Genomic DNA, 19,419 nt, shown 5'->3' on the forward strand with positions numbered 1-19,419 from the left:
TTATTCCTTTATCATTCATGGTATTCATTTGTGTTAGTTATTCTTGTTTATCTTTTTGTTAATAAAGTTTATTTTATTACACTTGTGTCTTTCTTGTGCTGATAATACAGAAAAGGCTCTACAAGTTAGCAATCTCACCAATCTTTCAGATAAATCAGCTGACCACTTTACATTAATTCTAAATGAATGAAAAGCCCCTGTTGAGAGTGTTCTCATACTACCAAGGTACAAGACAGTGACTGGTGCCCTGAACTAGGGAAAGGGGAGGAAGTGGTCATCTGATGTACTCATAATCACACCCTAAGTGACGTGTGATCCTAAAATCGCAACATCAGCTGTGATGTGAGTACCAATCCCTATTTTACTTTGCGTCCTTGAATGGACAGAGTAAAAATCACTACACCCTATTCCTCTCGTGTGTCCAACCCCTTGTGAATTATTACAGTAATATCAAGGAAAAGGATAGGGCTTTTCTCTTTGATGACCCGATTTCGCCTTCTGGCCTGTTTGGTGACACGTCAATACAGGTTTCAAGAAGCAAAAAAAACAGACTGCAGTATCTGCCTCTTCGCTCAAGATCAAAGAAGACTGTCCCAGGTAGACAGCTGCAGCCATCAATGATCCTCCACCTACAGACAGGTGCAAAAAGAGAGCGTCGCCTCTTGGGCTCCTCCGGCAGCAGAGGTGGCGTTCTCGATATCGATAACATGGTCGATCTGAGTACCAAAGAAGTCAAAGAAGGCCTTGGGGAAGAGGACCTCTGAGGGCTTCCCAGGAAATCAATGTTGCTATGCCGCCGTCAAGTGCTCTTCGGGACAAACTGATTTCCAACAAACGCACGCTGCTTTGTCAGCCCCAAGGGCTGGCGCTGGGCAGCGGTCCACACTTGAGTTGTACGTGGCTGCCATTGCGGCTTTCCACACTCCTATAAGTGATGGGCCTCTGGTAGACACCAGCTGGTTGTACATTTCCTCCATAGTGCTGAGGATGAGACGTGTGGCTCGAACCAGAGTTCCAACCTGGGATCTGGCTGTAGTGCTCAAAGGGTTGTCGCTGCCCCCTTGAGTCAACAACAGCTAAGAATCTGACCCTTAAGATGACTTTTCTCCTCGCTATTACTTCTCTTAAGAGAGTGGGAGAGCTCCAGACTATATCTCCATGCCTGAAGTTTGCCCCTTGGGGAGTTAAAGCCATCCTGCATCCCAGACCTGGCTACATTCCTAAGGTACCGTCAAATGTGGCACAGTCTACGGTTCTGCAGGCCTTCCATCCAAGTTTCAAGCCAAGTTTTGTTACTCACACAGTGCGGGTTCACTCAAAAGGGAACATCTCGGGTTATGTATGTAACCCTTGTTCCCTGAGAAGAGAACAAGACACTGCATACCTTTGCTTCATGTCTGGGAGTGACTTGCTTCATCACAAAATCTGACTCTGTTGTGTGCCGGCGTCCCTTTCTTGCTTCTGTGCCGTCACATGTTACGTCATGACACAACACCAATCAGGATTGGAATAGTTTCATTCATGCTTTAGACTCACTACGCTGAGGGGCATTTTCCGAAGTGTCGTTACCGAAACAGTGTCTTGTTCCCTTCTCAGGGAACAAGGGTTATACATAAGACGTTTCTGTTAAATTCTTTCATAGATATGTTAAATGTTGTCCTGTTAAAGTTGTAAAGTAAATCATTGTTTTTGCATCCTTGGCAAACTTTTCTATGCAGATCACCTTCTGGTCCTGTGTCACCTGAGCACTATTTTAGCTTGTTTTCAAAAGGATGAGTTGACACTTCTGTGGTAATAAACAGCATGTCACATAGAGATAAACTTATACTGACCCCTTCAACATTCTGTTGCAATGGCAGTACCAATGAAATGCTGCAAAATGTTTGAGAGACCAACAAATAATTTACATTTCATGTTTATTTCCAAGTCATCTCAAAAAGGTAAGTCATCTCTAACGTTGAACCATTAAAGGTGCTAAAGCACAGCGGTCTAAATTTCTAAAAGCTGCTCAGGACAAATACAATTCAATGATAAAAAAACAACGTTGTCAATGTTTCATAACAATAATACCATTAATAATAATAATATAGCAATAACAATAAAAAGAGTAAAACAGCTACACAGTAGAAAGAATTCAACATCACAATTGAAGAAAAAATAAAACGGAGGGTAAAATGTACAAAATTCTGCTGGACAGAAGACAGTGAACCTGTTCTTCAACAAGCATTTTTCTGGACTGAGTGTGTGTGCGAGTGTGTTTTCTAGTCAAACATATCGTCGTCGTCATCATCATTATCAGATTCTGCAAAATATTTGACCTCTTTCTTGGTTCGACCAGATCGATCTCTGCCTGAGTCCAGCCGGCTGAAGCTGTTCACACCTGCTTCATCATCATCTTCATCATCAGACGCTGCCTTCTTTGGTTTCTACATGCCAACACATACAGAACATGATAAGACACTGTACTCCTCCTCTTGGGTAATGCAAGATCCACCGTCCAAAAAAAAAGTGAAGAACTGGACTTATCTGGATGCATCTGACCACGGAGTTCAGCTTGAGTACAGTACACAAAATTATAACTGTGCATCACAGTTCTATTGTTTAGAAAATATTGTGATTCTGCCACTTTAACTGGTGCAGTTTTGAGAACAAGCCTGGACTTACAATCAACATTGGCACCCCACATATTCCTTTGTTACACTTTGTTGACTAGTTTTTAAAATTGCTTAAAATTTTTGAAACTATGGCTCCTTTTCTCTAAACTTAAAGAAAAGCACATCACACATCTCTTGTAAAAGCAAACACTATTGAAAACTATTTTAACTCTTTTAAAAATAGTGTTCTTGCATAGTAACTATAAGCAAATGATTAGCTATACCTACATGGATATGACAAGTGAAAAACTCTACTATCATGTGTATTTTGCTTGTTCAGTGTGCAGTGGAGTGCACAGGAGTTTGTCATAGCACTTTTGTAAGTGCACAGATACACTGTATATACAGTATGTATGCAAAATTGTTGCACAATTGATGAATTTTACAGTTATTGAACTGCTCTGAATCAACACTGAACTGACTTGAGCTGTTAGACTATTGGCTTGTTAGTAACAAATTCAAATTTTGCAGCTCTATTGCATGAAGCTACTCTGAAACAATCTTTCTTGGATAAAGAGCTATAGAAATAAAGGTGACTTGACTTGTATGTATATTCAGTATATATTTACAAAATAAATAGAAATACCAGGGGGTAAAAATAATTGATTTCTTAAAACAATGAGTTTTAATTTCTAAGTGAACAATTAGGTAAAATGATCATTGGGTGTAGGTAATCAGAAAATGAGTGTGGCATATAAATGACAGTTTTACAAATGAAATACAAGAGCTGTTAGCTTTGAATGACGTATCTAATGTAGAGAAACTGTGTTTAGTGTTTTACAATTGCAAACGGGATATAATGCAGATGCTTGCAGTTTTGCAGACTTGATCTGAAGATTAGGTATATGAGTGAATTGTTTCACTAAGTGGGCCTTAAGTACCACTTTTAGTGTGTAAGCAATAAAAAAAAAAAAATCTGCATTGTGCAACTTTTTTTCTCTTAACTTGTCATCCTTGAAGTACATAACAGCTTTATGGGCATAGCAGTTTTGTTCAGATATATAGTATATAAAGATATATAATTTTGATACTTTTTTGATTCAGTCATCATAGCCACATTGATTTTATATTTTTTTAAGGCCTTTCAACGCAATCATTTTTTTCAAAATAATCAATAGCGACAGACCTAAATCAAATTACATGAATCACATGAAAATTCTATCAAATCACATGAAAAGCCATTGTGAATAATATTATCCTGAGCTATGGCCTGCTAAACTATCAACATAAAGATAGTAGGCTATGTTAAATATTTGATTTTTCAAATATTTGTGTAATGGCATGTTTTTACTATACTAATTACTATAAATGAAGGCCACTATCACTGATAACAATATTAATACTGATGCCTGTATTAAATAGATTTTTTTTCAACTTATAGCCATTCAATATTGCAGTGTAACTGAAAGCTAAGCCTAAACAACAAATTATCAGAATTATCTGTTTTATTTTCTCATTTATCAACTACATAAAAAAAATAAATAAATAAAAAACTTTTAATTAAAGTGAACTTAAAAACAATGTTGACATAAACCCATAAGACATAAACAAAATTGACATAAATAATAAATGTCACATTTAACTGTGTTATATAGTGCGTTTTGGTCATGTTAATTTAATTAAAGGCACAATATGTAAGATTTTCATATTAAAATATCCAAAAACCACTTACACAGTGTTATATATTTTGTTCAGCTGTGTACTTACGTTATCCTTAATGTTTCCAAGAATTTGTAAATTCAGAGAAATTCACAATTTTAAATAGTGTCTGTCCCTCCCTTGTCACTTGTCGCCTGTCAATGACATCTGCATTATCCCTGGTTTCCTTGTACTGCATAGTAACCATGGCAACAGATGTGGACAGCTGCGTAATGTCTAGTGACACACTGTTGTTGTTTCATTCAAACATTATGGACCATGACAAGCAAACTTTGGGACAAAAGGAGAAATAAATCGAGGATCAATATCAGCGTGGCGTTTCCGAGATGGTAAGACCTTTGCGACAACTTTGACTTGACAAAGCTCGACGCCGCTCTTTCACGTTATTAGACAAGGTAAGCAAATGTAGGCTACACAAGACTAATCAATGCTATATAGCTCAACACGATGAAATGTTAGAATATCATCAGTATGATATTCTAATGTTGATCTAGCTTATTGTTAGTCTCATATAGCCAACAAACTAATACATAGAATAACAATACAACTTTCAATACACTCAAATGCAGTTTAGTATGATAGATAGTGTAACGCGAGACCAAGTAAAACAGTGCTGCGTTACCTCACTATTTTAATTAGTCTAATAAACTGACCTGTATTAGTAGTATTTCAGCTTTGTGGGTAGTTCGGTAGAATGAAATGTCCTCATTCCTTAATATCCCGATACTCGTGTGTGGCACTGATATCTGTCTCTCATTAGCAATTGCGCCCACGATTCTCGGCCACGCCCTACTTTATACTAGCCTGACTTCGTCATACTCATATTCTAGGCAGAATGTGAGTCTGATACTGCTCCATTGCACTTGAATTATGGGGCGTGTCTTAACCGAACCAGTAAAAAAAAAAAACCTCTGCACTCAATTGTATAGACCTACAACCAATCAGAGCAACGCAGTAAGTGACGTATGTTGAACTTGTACTTAAACTTTTGCCGAATACCGTTGAAAGGACGGCAAACACATCTTTCCCATCGACAAATGCCTTGATTGCGGTTCTTTGTTCGTCTTTTAAAATGAATGCGCTGTCGATTTCTTTTATTACAGACGTGATAGCGTAATCTAAACATCTTACTTCTCCAGCTGCAGTCATCGTTGGTGAAAACCAATTCAACCCAAGCACTCTTTGATGACGTGGGTGGTTACATAACCGCAGATAGCCTGTCCATCATCGATTAAAGCCCGCCCTGGCAATTTGATTGGCTCGGCCTTTTGGGAACCGAGCATAATTACTCCACAATGGATCGAGTCCAGACCGAACTTCCCGTCCAAAAAATGTTGTGGGCGGGGTTCGGGCTGGCACCCAGGCTAACTTTATACCACAGTCATGTTAAAAACATGAATGCATTCAACTCATCCATAAACATTATTTCGCCATAAACATTATTAGATCCTTCGGAATGACAAGTTCCATGAGTCCAGGGGCCTGTACCATGAAGCCGGATTAGCTGGTTAGCCAGGTACGTTTCAGATTAGCTTGCGCCAATCCTGGGTTTTAGGTACCATGAAAGTAACTTGGCTTTTAGCGGTGTTCATCACCATAGTAACTTACGCTCCACAGCTAACCTGCTCCGGGGCAGGTTATTTTCTGGATTAGAGATCTCAAACTGACACACCCAACATAATAAAGTCACTCCCCCAGTTTCTCTTCCTCCAAATTAAAGGTCACTATATAGTAAAAAAAAAAAAAAAAAATTCAACCATGAAACTGTCTGGCTTTAATGATAATTAGAATTATTTTATGATTTATAAAATGTTATATGATTTATATTATTATTAATCCATTACACAAGCGATTTTAGTTTAACAGTTATTATTAAGCATAGTTTAAATGGATATTAATATATACAGATCATGTGTAAGATAAATAAGCTGTAAATAAACTTTAACTACATTTAACTACATGTGACCATACATATTGAGTATCACTATATATTATCAACTATATAACTTCACAAGGTTCACTTGCACTGATAGAGAAAGATAATTTCTTTTATTTGTCCTCTTTCACGTACAAATATTTTCTTTAGTATAAATGCATTTAAATTCTTCATTTTCAGCAAAAGAGTTTTTAATCGCGCTGGCTCTCTCGTGAGAAGTGAATCATAGTTTCTCTATGTTGCAAGGCATGTGATTGGCTGCTTGTCACTGATGTCACTCATTCATGTGCACGCGCTCCACAAACTCAGGCAAAGTCTGAGTTGACAGAGAAAGTTGATGATCAGCATCATGTTACCAACAAAGCTGGATTGGAGTTTTTTGGTTTTGTCAACTCAAAACTAATCCTATAACCCTGAGTTTGTTCAACTACCATCATGGCACAGGCCCCAGGCTCATTCACTGTGTCATCAATCTACACCTTTGTTATTGTTTTGAAGAGTTTAGCGACCCCTAGCGGCGAAAAAAACATACCGTGCCTTTATTTTTAATTGTAATAAAAAATGTAAACAATGTTTTTCTATTTTAATATATTTTCAAATGTAGTTTATTCCTGTGACACAAAGCTGAATTTTCAGCATAATTACTCCAGTCTTCAGTGTCACATGATCCTTCAGAAATCATTCTAATCTGTTGATTTGCTGCTAAAGAAAAAAATCTTATTGTCAATGTTGAAAACAACTGTGCTGCTTCATATTTTTGTGGAAACCATGATACACCCTCATGTAAACATTTGGGGTAGGTAAATTAATATTTTTATTCAGCAATGATGATGCATTAAATCGATCAAAAGTAACAGTAAATACAATTCTATTAAAATAAATGGTGTTCACAAACGTTCTATTCATTAAAGAATTCTGAAAATAATGTATCATGGTTTCCTCCAAAATATTGAGCAGAAAAAACTGCATTTAACATTGATAATAATAACTATTGTTAATAATTGAGCACTAATAATAATTGATAAATATAGCCACAAGCGGCAATCATCACCCAATTGCCATCCAACTGAAGTGTATCTTATGTGTTTTTTTACAGCGAAGTCCCATCATTAAATCATTGTCATTAAATTATTAAGATATTATAAACATTAACATCATGATTTTCTGTAAAGCTGCTTTGAAACAATGTGTATTGTGAAAAGTGCTACACAAACAGATTTGACTTGACTGTCAAAAACAGGTAGCCAGATGAAGCTTGCAGCATGCAAGCGTTCTTCATTAGGGTCTTGCACGTAGCGCCCATCACTCGAGGACGCCAGGTTGAGCACGGCTGGATACATGTAGACCATCAGTCAGAGACTCGCTCTCTCACTTTGTGGAGCTGGTGAGCGATGCAAAGATAGCTTCATTCTATACTTCTTAATTCCATTCATTCTTATTTATGTTTTTACCGCATTAAACAGCAAATATTAATCACAGAAATCAATGTGTTATTTTCCCACTCGTATTTTTTTTATAATAAACAGATAATGTAATGCATTTTTAATAAACTATTTAAAATGCATTAAATTATCTGCATTGAAATAGTGTTTTTCGCAGGCAGTAATACACAGACATGGCTTATAGGCTTATAGGCTTATTAGTAGAGGATATATCCCTCACCCTGCTTGTGGCAGTCTTTCCAGTCTTCTTCACAGGGTTATAATCATCCTCCTCTGAGCTTGACTGTTTCCTCTTCCTGCCTCGGCCTTTCCCACCCCCTTTAGGTGCTGCTGGTGCTTTTTTAGTGACCGTGTCTGAGTCTGAGTCCCAGATGCATGTATCAGGCTTCTTGGCTTTTACTGGAGCTTTCTTCTGTTTAGGCGCCGTGTCTGCAGGTTTCTTAGCTGGAGTAACAGAACAAAAAGATTTTAACACTGAAAATTGGCCATTCACATTTACTCGTTAAGATCATACCTGGGCTGAACTGGTGAGCTACATGGCCACTGTAAACACATACTATTTAAAGATCTCTGTACAATATCTTTCTAGTCCACTGCATTTATACTGGTAATTTAAAGGCCCACTTAAGTGCTTTGAAACGTGCAGCATTATTCAATGTGTTGACATAATTTCCACTGAAACAGGAAGACAGGGCAGGACATATTGAATACCTCCTCCCCTTTTTTAAAATAGCCAATATCATTTAGTTTAACACAGCTCTGCCAGAGCCGTTAAGTTTGGTAAAACCACAATTTCCTCCTAATCTCTAAAAGTTTCTCCTTCTAATCTCCTCCATATCGCTTTAAAATAAAGCATTCTGTGCAGAATTCAAATGGGTCCGATACATTTTCTGGTCTCCGCCCCTTGACAATAACCTGAAACCAGACTTCATCCCCCCAATGGAAAGCATTTTTACACCGTCTGAATCATTCCCTAATCCCTATATAGAGCACCATGTGCCATTCACCATGTAGAAAATAGTAATTGTGTGAAAAAGTGACCGATTTTAACGGGATGGGGACGGGATGCTTCAGATTCTAGAGAGTATTTAATTGGGGTCACTGTGATTTTGCAAGCAAGACATGCTCCTGGATCAACATATTTTGTTCATCCTGGAACAACATTCCAGTCTGAAAATTTTGTCTTAACCCTATTCCTACCCCTAAACCTAATCCTACCCACAGAGGTGTAAAGTACTTGAGTAAATGTTATTAGTTACTGTACTTAAGTATCTTTTTGGCTACTTTGTAGTTTTACTGAGTATCAAAGATATTGGCAACTTTTACTCTCTACTTGACTACATTTTTGAGCAAGTAAATGTACTTTTTACTCCACTACATTTGTGATGAGTAATGCAATTACAAATTACATTTTTCATGACAGCCAACTTTTTCTGCAGCAGTCTGTTTTTGAAATAAAGAAGCAATATCACCATCTAAGGGCATTGAAGGTAATATATCTTGTGCATTTTGCCTTCACTCCCCTAAAACTTGTCTACAAGGCTACTTTACGTGAATGTGAGTGCATTAGCAGGTAGTTGCTGGTCGCAGGTGTTTGATTTATTAGATGAGGAAATGACTGTAGCTGGTGATGAGGCTCAAACCAGCACATACACTAAACTTTGACTATTTAATTTTACTTAAAAGTGTTTTATTTATCCGCTATATTAACAAGAAGGTTTTGAAGGATATTGGTTTACTTATGGCCTTTTTGTGCACTTGAGCTTAACTGAGACTTGAGCATATGTAGAAATTTAAAAGGTTATTGTGTCGACCTTGATTTATTGCAACATTGAGGTGTTCGGTTTTATTTTGATTTTAGAAGAACTTGATTTCTCATCTTACAAATCAATTGTTATTTAATAACAATTGATTTATTGTAATGATTTTATAATATTATAATTATTTTCACTGGCATGTCTCTCAGGTGTCGAGGACTAGTTAATCTCTGAGCCTACATTCAGCATGAGTAAAATACTTAAGTACTGTTAAAATCAAATACTTTAAGACTTTTACTCATTGGAATTGGAATTGATTACTTGTAACTTGTAGTGGAGTCATTTTCGATGTAAGGTATCAGTACTTTTACTCAAGAATGGTTTTCAGGTTCTCTTTACACCTCTGCCTACCCATAACTTATCCCTAAAATCAGAGGGGAAAGATAGGTGAATAACATTGATGTAGAAGCATCTAACCCTGGTTGCAAGCCTAAACTTGACATAAACTTGTCACTCAAATCTGATTGGTTGATTGGAATGTTGTTCCAGGATCAACAAAGATGTTGTGTTGATCCAGACAACAGGACAACAGATGGAAATTAGCCTTTGGCTACAATCCGGTGTGTTTACATTCATGTATTATCAATGTCTGTTCATTAACACACACTGTCCCTATTAAATAAAAAAAATAAATAAATAAATAAATAAATAAATAAATAAAATGAACATGTCTTACTTGGCAAAATCAAGGTGACCATTTGATTGGACAGAAAATCTGATGAGAAGCATAAGTGCAATCTTTTTTCTTTTAATAACATGCACTCATGAATCACTCACAATACGAGTAAGAACAAACATAAAGAAAGTTAAAAAAAAAAAAAAAAAGGTCAGTTTTTAGGTCATTTTGACATTGATTTAAACATGATCATTCATCACAGGTTAGTTGCCAGACAGGTACCTTTTTTAGCTGGAGGTTTCTCAAAAGCAGAACTGCTGGAATATGATGAGAACACTGGACCCCTGTCATCATCACTGTCGGACTTCACATCTGAAGAATAAATAAACATTGTTAAAACATGCACATTATTAACACGATAAACCACCACTGAACACACAAATACCGTCATCACTGCTCTTGTCAGCATATGCAGTTTTAGATGACAAAACAGGCTCTGGGTCCCTTTTCTTCGCTGGTGAAGTAGGCCTGAAAATGATTTAAAATTAAAAATAGTTGGCATCCATATTTGATTGTCACTTTGAGAATAATAGTATACTACATTGTTTCATTAAATGGGTGGACCTCACAAAAAACATGAGTTGTCATTATTTTCAGATTTCTTGTTAGGTTTTTTGTTCCCTATAATACATTAAAATAATTACTCCAATACAATTATATTTTAATTAAATTCAACATAAGTGCAGTACAAAGACTAGGAAAAAGGAAAAAAATGATGCTCTGTATATTGTTTACAATTTACATAGTAATGAGCTGAGCTGTTACAAGTTCTAATTATGCAGTCATATTTTTTAACATGACACTAATGATAAATGTGTTTAATTGTCCTGAAAATATTGTCACAATGGAAAAATCTTAATGGTCCTATAACAGCAAAATGTATGCAAATATGAACTTAAAATGGCTTTGTGAGATTCACCCAAAAGAGAACATATAGACAGAACATACAAAGTAAATGTTGTCTTTGGAGGAAAAATGTCATCATCATCCTCTTCATCTGTGTTTTTATAGGAGTGAGCTGGTGATGCTGAACCATCATTCTCCTGTTCTTCATCACCAACCTCTTCTTCCTCCTCCTCAGAGAAGTCAAACGTGTACTTGGCCTTCACAGCTGTGAAACAAAAACACAATAGAACATTTCAGGCTATTACCTCATTTCATTCATTTCAGTCATATGTGTGTGTTGCAGTACTTATGCGTTGTAGGAGCAGCACGCGCTAATGTGCTTTCACATATGCCGCGTTTGCAGTGCGCAACTGATCTGTGGCTGTACATCACAAATACAACATCTACTTATTTTTATTTCAAATCCAAAAGTTGTTGAACATGGCTTGTCAACACTGCAATTCTCTTTGTACATGACTACACTCTTTCATAGATGTCATGTTTAAACGCACGGCATTTAAACAACGTTTTATTCAATTAATTATTATATTTATATAAAGTAATGTAATACTTTAGTTTTATATATTACGTTGATCAATTAAGTTTCAAAACATTTAAACAGGCTAGCCTATACGTTAAAATCACAAATATTTTAAATTAAAACTTCCATATAGACGAAAACAGCCAAATCTCATCTTTTCTTTCGCTTTTAAATCTTTATAGAGAAATCCTGCAGGTCATAAAGAACTTTTGTTTTTCCACCTCCACGAAGAGATGAGTGCTATCCATTATGTCTCCTTGTTAATCTAAATGCAAAGTAATGTGTCATTTTTACTTTTTTACCTGAGGCAAAAAAGCCACGTGTTGACTTTTAAACAGAGTAGACTTTAAATTATATGCATCTATGGTGAAATTACTAGATTTTCGCATCAGTATATGTTCATTTTAATGCGAACAATGCGCTGTTGCTTTAATTCAGCACGGTGCAGCACAGAAAAAATAGACTTGGTCTTTAAACAGTCCCTGCACTGCTGCAGACACACCGCAACTGGAACGCACTGCTGGACCACATCCATGTGCAGTGTGAAAGCTCTAATCCGTTAACGTGCACGGAAAAAAATATGCACCGTATACGCACTTCAGACCTATGGAAGCATATGTGTATCAATATTCAATTTGAAATGTAATATGCAAAATGGCAATGCAATATGTAAAATGGCAATGCATTTCTGTATTTAAATTTACATTTTCCATTCCATATATGCAATGTTTGGAGCAAAATGATAATTCAAATTCAATAATAGAATTTACATTTGCCATTTCCTACACTACGTTTAACAAATAATTTAAACAAATATTTTAATGCTTTATAAGTTGCAAAATTAAAATGAAAATGTATTAAAGAAATGATTATATATGTTTAACACGGTCGAGCCAAAATTGTAGCAAAATGATCATTTAAATGTTTTTTTTTTCTTAATTACATTTACACTCACAGTGCGATTGCATTTTCATTAAATGCCCCTCAATGAAGTAGCAAAATTTAATGTGGATTTGAAAATGCATTTCCAGCCGATCAAGTTCCCGCCCTGTCAATCACTTCATTAAGGCGAGGCCAGGTGTTGGAAACATGGCGGCAGCAGAGTTATGAAGAGCGAGGAATAAACTGGCAGATGATGCTGATCAAGAACAGAGAAATGTTCCTGCAGATGATGCGCTTCTGTCAGTCATAGAACCAGTACGTTATTAGAAGCATAGATATTTATGGTTAGGCGTCTCGCAGTGACGCCTTATGCTCGTGAGGTGAGCGCGCTCGTGCAGCTCAAAGTGCTGAAACAGACGCGTCGAGTGAGCGGTGCTTTACAACAGGTTCCTTTACTCATAGAAATTATCTTAAACAAGATGTCCGAGATTATTGCTTGCTCTATCAGCATGTTGTCTCTTTTTCTCGTTCCGATTATTGTTTATGCATCATTTAATTCATAAAACGATGTGTAGTCTATCTGGATGTTAATGAGTGTTATTTTTTAATAATAATAATAATAATAATAATAATAATAGTAATAATAATTTATATTCCCAAAAATAACTGGTCATGTCTAAACCCATCTTTCACACACTAAAGCACATGTGAACAGGTGATGATGTTGAGGATATTTTCTTAGCACAGTTTGGGCCCTTTAATGGACCATATGCATGAAACGTTCTTAAGAATGTCCGCAATAATACAAACTAGCTGGAAAACATCTGGTGAAATGTCACTTGTTGGTGTGTCTCTATCTTTAACGTCCTGTGGTAGCTTTAACAGCTTTAATAGTGTAATACTTAGTTTATAATCAGAATATAGTCACTTAAATACTAAAGCATCAACACACTGTAAATTAACGATTTATTATGCGCAGATTCATTGAACAAAATAAGAGTTTTCACAAGTGTGCTGAATTCATTGATCTTGAGCTGCACTGACTGACAGCTGCTGTGAGTATAAAGGGAGAGCACTTTCTGTGTAATTCATGCTCAAGAAAAGTTATTGTTTTTCATGAGACTTTGTGAGTACTTCATACATCACCTTGACAACGTTTATTTTTAAATCGATTGATTTCATAATGTTTAATATTTATTCAAAAGCGAAACATGAAAAAAATATTACAGGAAATGTCTTAAATGAGTCAATAAATGGTCCTCTGCCGCCATCTGCTGGACAAGTGGTAATTGATGTGATTTTTATTTTTAACTGATAGTGTTTTCTATCAAATGTTGTATTTCCAACATCTTGAAACATTCAGTTTTACAAATCCAGTAGTGCCTTTGGGATGTGCTGGAACTGGAGTTTTGTGGTATGATGGCTGAAAATGAAATTTTCATAGAAGAAAAAAAATAAAAAGATTTTAAAAAAGACAAAAACTCATTGCTCAGACCGAGAAGAATGACTCTGTGTAGCTGTCCAGAGAGACAAGATATCACCTGAGTGAATTTTAGGAGCATTAGAGATGGGCTGGATGGGGTGCTTTCTAGTGTGTGAAAGAGAGGTTTTAACATTATTTTTTCGAATAGAAATTATTATTATTATTATTATTAATATAAACAACACATTAGCATCCAGATGGACTATAGTTTTATTATTATAAATGATGCATAAACAATCAGAACGATAAAAAGAGAAAAACAGACATCATACTGATAGAGCGAGCAATAATCTCGGACATCTTGTTTAAGATTATTTCTATGAGTAAAGGAACCTGTTGTAAAGCACTGCTCACTCGACGCGTCTGTTTCAGCACTTCGAGCTGCGCGAGCACGCTCACCTCACGAGCATAAGGCGCGTTCACTGCGAGACGCCTAACCATAAATATCTATGCTTCTAATAACGTACTGGTTCTATGACTGACAGAAGCGCATCATCTGCAGGAACACTGACATTTCTCTGTTCTTGATCAGCATCATCTGCCAGTTTATGCCTCACTCTTCATAACTCTGCCGCCATGTTTCCAACACCTGGCCTCGCCTTAATGAAGTGATTGACAGGGCGGGAACTTGATCGGCTGGAAATGCATTTTCAAATCCACATTGAATTTTGCTAATTCATTGCAGGGCATTTAATGAAAATGCAATCGCACTGTGAGTGTAAATGCAATTAAGAAAAATAACATTTAAATGATCATTTTGCTACAATTTTGGCTTGACCGTGTTAAACATATATAATAATTTCTTTAATACATTTTCATTTTAATTTTGCAATTTATAAAGCATTAAAATATATGTTTAAATTATTTGTTAAACGTAGTGTAGGAAATGGCAAATGTAAATTCTATTGTTGAATTTGAATTATCATTTTGCTCCAAACATTGCATATATGGAATGGAAAATGTAAATTTAAACACAGAAATGCATTGCCATTTTACATATTGCATTGCCATTTTGCATATTACATTTCAAATTGAATATTGCTACACATATGCTTCCATATTCAGACGGAGTATGTGTGAAATGGGCGATAGCCCATTAGCAAACCAGCGTCTCGCTAGTAAAGCAAATATATAAGGTGATATAAAACGTACAGCATGATGTACTATCATATCACTCAGGCCTGGTTTAAATAATTAAACAATAACATTTTACATTTTGTACAAAAATAGTAATGGAAGTACACACACCTGAGGCTCTCCTGGATGTGGTGTCTCTGGGAATAATAGGTTCACTTTCATCCAGTTCATTTTCAGAACGATCATCATCACCTTCATCATCATCTGACCATGGATTCCTTTTCTTTACTTTCTTAGGTGGACCTTTAGCACCTGCTGGCTTCCTTTGTTTTGGAGTACCTGAAGATTATATTAAAACAAAAATAAAATTATATATATATATATATATATATATATATATATATATATATATATATATATATATATATATATATATATATATATAAACACATTTGAAAGTAAACTGGAATTAAATACAGTGCCAATATTTATTGTTACCAGGTTCTTTCTTCTCTCGCTTGACCCGCGGAGCTTTGGGTTTGGCTCCTGGGTTGGGAAGGCCGGATGGAGAAATGAGGGAATTCTCTCCTCCATTGGAGCCCAGCGCACTATCCTCATCAAACTCCATCTTCACGGCTGCATCTACCTCACCCTGACATGAACACAGACATCATTAGACAAAGACACACACTATACCAGGCTTGGCATTTATTAGTTGTGCTTCAGCCTATTTAGGTATAATTGATACATCGATCCAGACTATTGCAATAACTAACAATTACAATATTACTATTGTACAGTTTCTATAAAAATAACTGCAAAAACTGAAATAGATTCATATAATAAAAATCACTGTTAATTGTACTCCTACTCCTGTAATATATTTAATACATGACTATTTTAATGAAATAACATTCACAGTAAATATATAGCACATTTCAGCCTCACACACACTCATCCTTACCTTCTTCTTTTTGGTGAGTTTCTTGGAGGCATCGGCCTTCATAGCCAGTGTGACCTGTGGCTCTATCCTGCGACCGAAGGGAGAGGGAAGAGTTTCCTCCAGCTGCATCTTCTTCACTTTAGGTTTGCCCACCTTCCCTTTCACCAGCTTTGTGGCCTTTCCAGTATTCACACTCTCCTTCTCCTGCTCCTCTATACGCTGGAAGAAAGACACAGACAAAGCTTTCACATACTTTATCACATGCATCGTGATTCAACCCAATCCTAAAGTTAACATCTATAAATGAGACTCACGTCCAGCTCCTCAATAAAGACGGCAAGATCTTCCCTCCACAGATCTTCTGAATTTTTCCTCTGGAGTTCATTCAGCTCTGCTTTCTATATAACAATTTAAAGAGCACACACTCACAGTTAACACAGAAGGCTTCAACCTGCTGCTGTTATTAGTCAAAATATTAGTTCACACTACACCCGAATTTCAGTGAATAACATTTAGTCTTTTCCTCACACAAAGCTATTATATGACTTCAGATTACCTGGAATAGAGGTGGGCAATATACCAGTAAACCCCAAAAAATTGGTAGAAAGAAGGATCTAACACCGCTTCACTCATGATGTTACATTACATTAACAAAGTTCAGTCATTTCAATAAAGTGTATAAAACTGATAAGAATCACTGGCTGTAACACTAATTACTGTAAGAGTGATAGATTCTGGTACCTTCTGGTCTCTCTGCTTGAGGAGTTCCTCAACCTTCTCTTTGGTTAGACACCACAGAGGCATGTTCAGAATATAGTTAAAATTTGGCCCAGAGGAGGTGCCAGAGTCCACTGAGCTGTCACTGTCATTACCTTCACCCTCCTCATCCTCCAATGACTAAGACATCATCGTCATCCAACCAAACAAAGAGAAACAGTGAGATATAAACAGTGAGTAAAAAGTTCAACTAAACCTTCAGTCTTATTAAAACACTAGAACAGGGGTCGGTAATCACCAGAATGTGAGCAAAAGAGGTGTATGTATTTGATTTAGATAAAGTACCTCACACCTGCATACAAATCTATATTTTGAGGTAAAACTTTTCCTTGAGGTAAAACACAGCTTGTTTTATTGAGTTATGAGCTATCAATACTATTAAAGTTTGAGAATTAATTAACAGTGATTAACTAGGAACATAAAAAATACATTTCATTACTAAAGAGATTGCCAACCACTGCACTAGAAGCTATAAAATCCCATTTATTTAATGAGCAGCCAAATTAACTTAAAAATCCAACATTGCTGGTCACCAGCATAAGGTATGTTTTGCATGCTGAGACCAGCATGGGGAGCAGGAGTGCTGGTAGACCAGCTTCACCAGTTCATTTCTACTTGAGAACAGCATAACTATGCTGGTCTACCAGCTAGACCAGCACTAGACCAGCATTACACCAGCTCTAACCAGCATAAACGAGCTTGGACCAACATAGAATTCATGCTATTTTATGCTAGATTTTCAGCAGGGAGGGCTTACACTACAGGAGTTTTAGGCCTAATTATTCCTGATTTACCTCTCCCAACAATCTGAGAAAAAATCTTGTCCAGGACCTTGGTTGGTTACTATGTTTGGGCCAGATAACCTGGTAATGTGAGGCATTTACAAATCAACTCTTAAACCTCCCAATCTGCTCGCAGACACATCCGGGCTGCCCCGATAATATCAAACATGTCTGATATTTAGGATTTTAAATTGGGATGATTATGAATATGATTACGAGAGAATGTAGAAGTTTTGAAACGGCAACCATGAAACAAGCTGCTGTACAGGTCCGTCGGGAAGCGGAGATGGAGCAACGGATTGTGGAAGTGTGGCAACAACACGACTGCCTGTAAAACATATCTTCGTAAACATACCACAACTCTAAAGAGGAGGGAAGGGGAGAATTCGCATCAGATTTAAACGTATGGGGAGAGTGTAGAAAGCTAACATGCTGATGATGTTGCTAATTTGTTTACATCTGCTTCCGCATGAAATCACGTAAGATGCTCCATCTAGCACGATAAACTTAATAATGTCTTGTAGTGTCTGATGTGCCTCGATTTTCAATCTTGTAGTGTATGCATGTTTGAGATTTGAGAGAAGACATTCGGTAAAGATTCTATTTATGTGATCTATTTGCATGATGCAAATAGATTTCATAATCGTTTAGGATTTAAAAACTCCTGTAGTCTAAAGTTTAAAGGTCAGGCTCAGGATAATTAACATGTCTATGGTGTTTGCATCGAGTTCTGATTTTAAAAAAAATTAAGTGTTTTACATTTAAAGTACTATTACACATCTACAATTGTGGGTTTGGTCTTAAAATGTATGATTCAGGCTCTTGCTTTATCTTAATGAATGAGCTGACTTCTAACAGATGCATATATACACATAGCTGTATCTATCATCTAAGTTTCCTCACATACCTTCTCCTGGGCTTTGTTCCAGGCTGCAACGGGATCGGATTCATATCCTCTTTGCACGAGCATTCGGATCAAATCTCTTTTTGACTTGTTCTCTGGTAAAATAATACAAACTATTAAAACACACTGAGAGCACGAAATTCATTTTTTAATGTATAAAATTTAAATTTAAATTTAAAGGGTGCTTCATTCATTTTTCCTCTGCTGCAAAGCTGCTATTACCAGTTATACTGAAGCAGAAATGCAAACTTATTACCCAGAAAGACAGGAAAAATATATATACTTCAGAAACAGGATTCAGGCCAAAAAGGTTCTTAAAATCTGTCAGACATATGGATATCTCACCAATTGATAGTTTTCCCTCAATCTTCTCCAGCACAAATCGTGCCTGGTTGGAGAGTTTGGCTGACTCAGAGCCAAGACTGCCCACCAACCAGTCCTTCCTCAGTTTATAATAGTGCAAGCGCAGCTCAAAGAACTCCTTCAGGATCTCCTGCACAGACTCATAGCGCTTCAGACAGCCCATGTGATCAAACAGCACCTACAGACCAGACAGAAAAAAATCATGAGGCAAATACAAATCATATGGTACATCATCGGTTTCACAATAAACCATGGTAAAATTCTAGGTGGTTACCATTTCACATTTTAATTATCATTAAAATAGTGTTAGATTACCATGGTTCACAGAAAATACTGTACATATTTTATATATAAGGGCTGTCAATGTTAACCCATGACATTAAATAATTTTAACATGTTAAGGATTTTGAATTAATGCAAATAAATTACTGAAGCATGTGAAATTACGTTATTAACGTAATTTACATCACGCAGTTAGATGATCTTAAAAGACCATGCTGATTACATCAGAGATGGCAGAGAGAATAGAGACTTATTCATTCCAGTGTCTGTTTCGCTTTAAAACACAAACTCTCTGTCCTATTCTGTCATTGTATCT

General features: G+C 36.3%; 1 protein-coding gene across 6 annotated transcripts in view; it reads right to left on the reverse strand.

Annotated features, from left to right (window-relative positions):
* Positions 1–1,629: 1,629 nt before the first annotated feature.
* The window catches only part of top2b (DNA topoisomerase II beta), a 79,596-nt gene continuing 61,806 nt past the window's right edge, over positions 1,630–19,419 (reverse strand). For 3 of the 6 annotated variants that reach the window (XM_067410875.1, XM_067410877.1, XM_067410878.1), the window contains 12 exons: positions 18,804–18,999; positions 18,462–18,553; positions 16,737–16,892; positions 16,310–16,393; positions 16,017–16,214; positions 15,551–15,704; positions 15,224–15,391; positions 11,133–11,295; positions 10,570–10,652; positions 10,407–10,496; positions 7,912–8,135; positions 1,631–2,426 (listed from right to left, as the gene is read on the reverse strand). In XM_067410875.1, coding sequence (XP_067266976.1) covers positions 2,262–2,426; positions 7,912–8,135; positions 10,407–10,496; positions 10,570–10,652; positions 11,133–11,295; positions 15,224–15,391; positions 15,551–15,704; positions 16,017–16,214; positions 16,310–16,393; positions 16,737–16,892; positions 18,462–18,553; positions 18,804–18,999 — 1,773 coding nt within the window. In that variant the 3' untranslated portion in view covers positions 1,631–2,261. Of the gene's footprint in view, positions 7,631–7,911; positions 8,136–10,406; positions 10,497–10,569; positions 10,653–11,132; positions 11,296–15,223; positions 15,392–15,550; positions 15,705–16,016; positions 16,215–16,309; positions 16,394–16,736; positions 16,893–18,461; positions 18,554–18,803; positions 19,000–19,419 lie in introns of all 6 variants that reach the window. The other 3 variants (XR_010897247.1, XM_067410874.1, XM_067410876.1) reach the window with 3 other exon arrangements.

This window comes from Chanodichthys erythropterus, chromosome 15 (genome assembly GCF_024489055.1).
Source record: "Chanodichthys erythropterus isolate Z2021 chromosome 15, ASM2448905v1, whole genome shotgun sequence".
Classification (NCBI taxonomy): Eukaryota; Metazoa; Chordata; class Actinopteri; order Cypriniformes; family Xenocyprididae; genus Chanodichthys; species Chanodichthys erythropterus.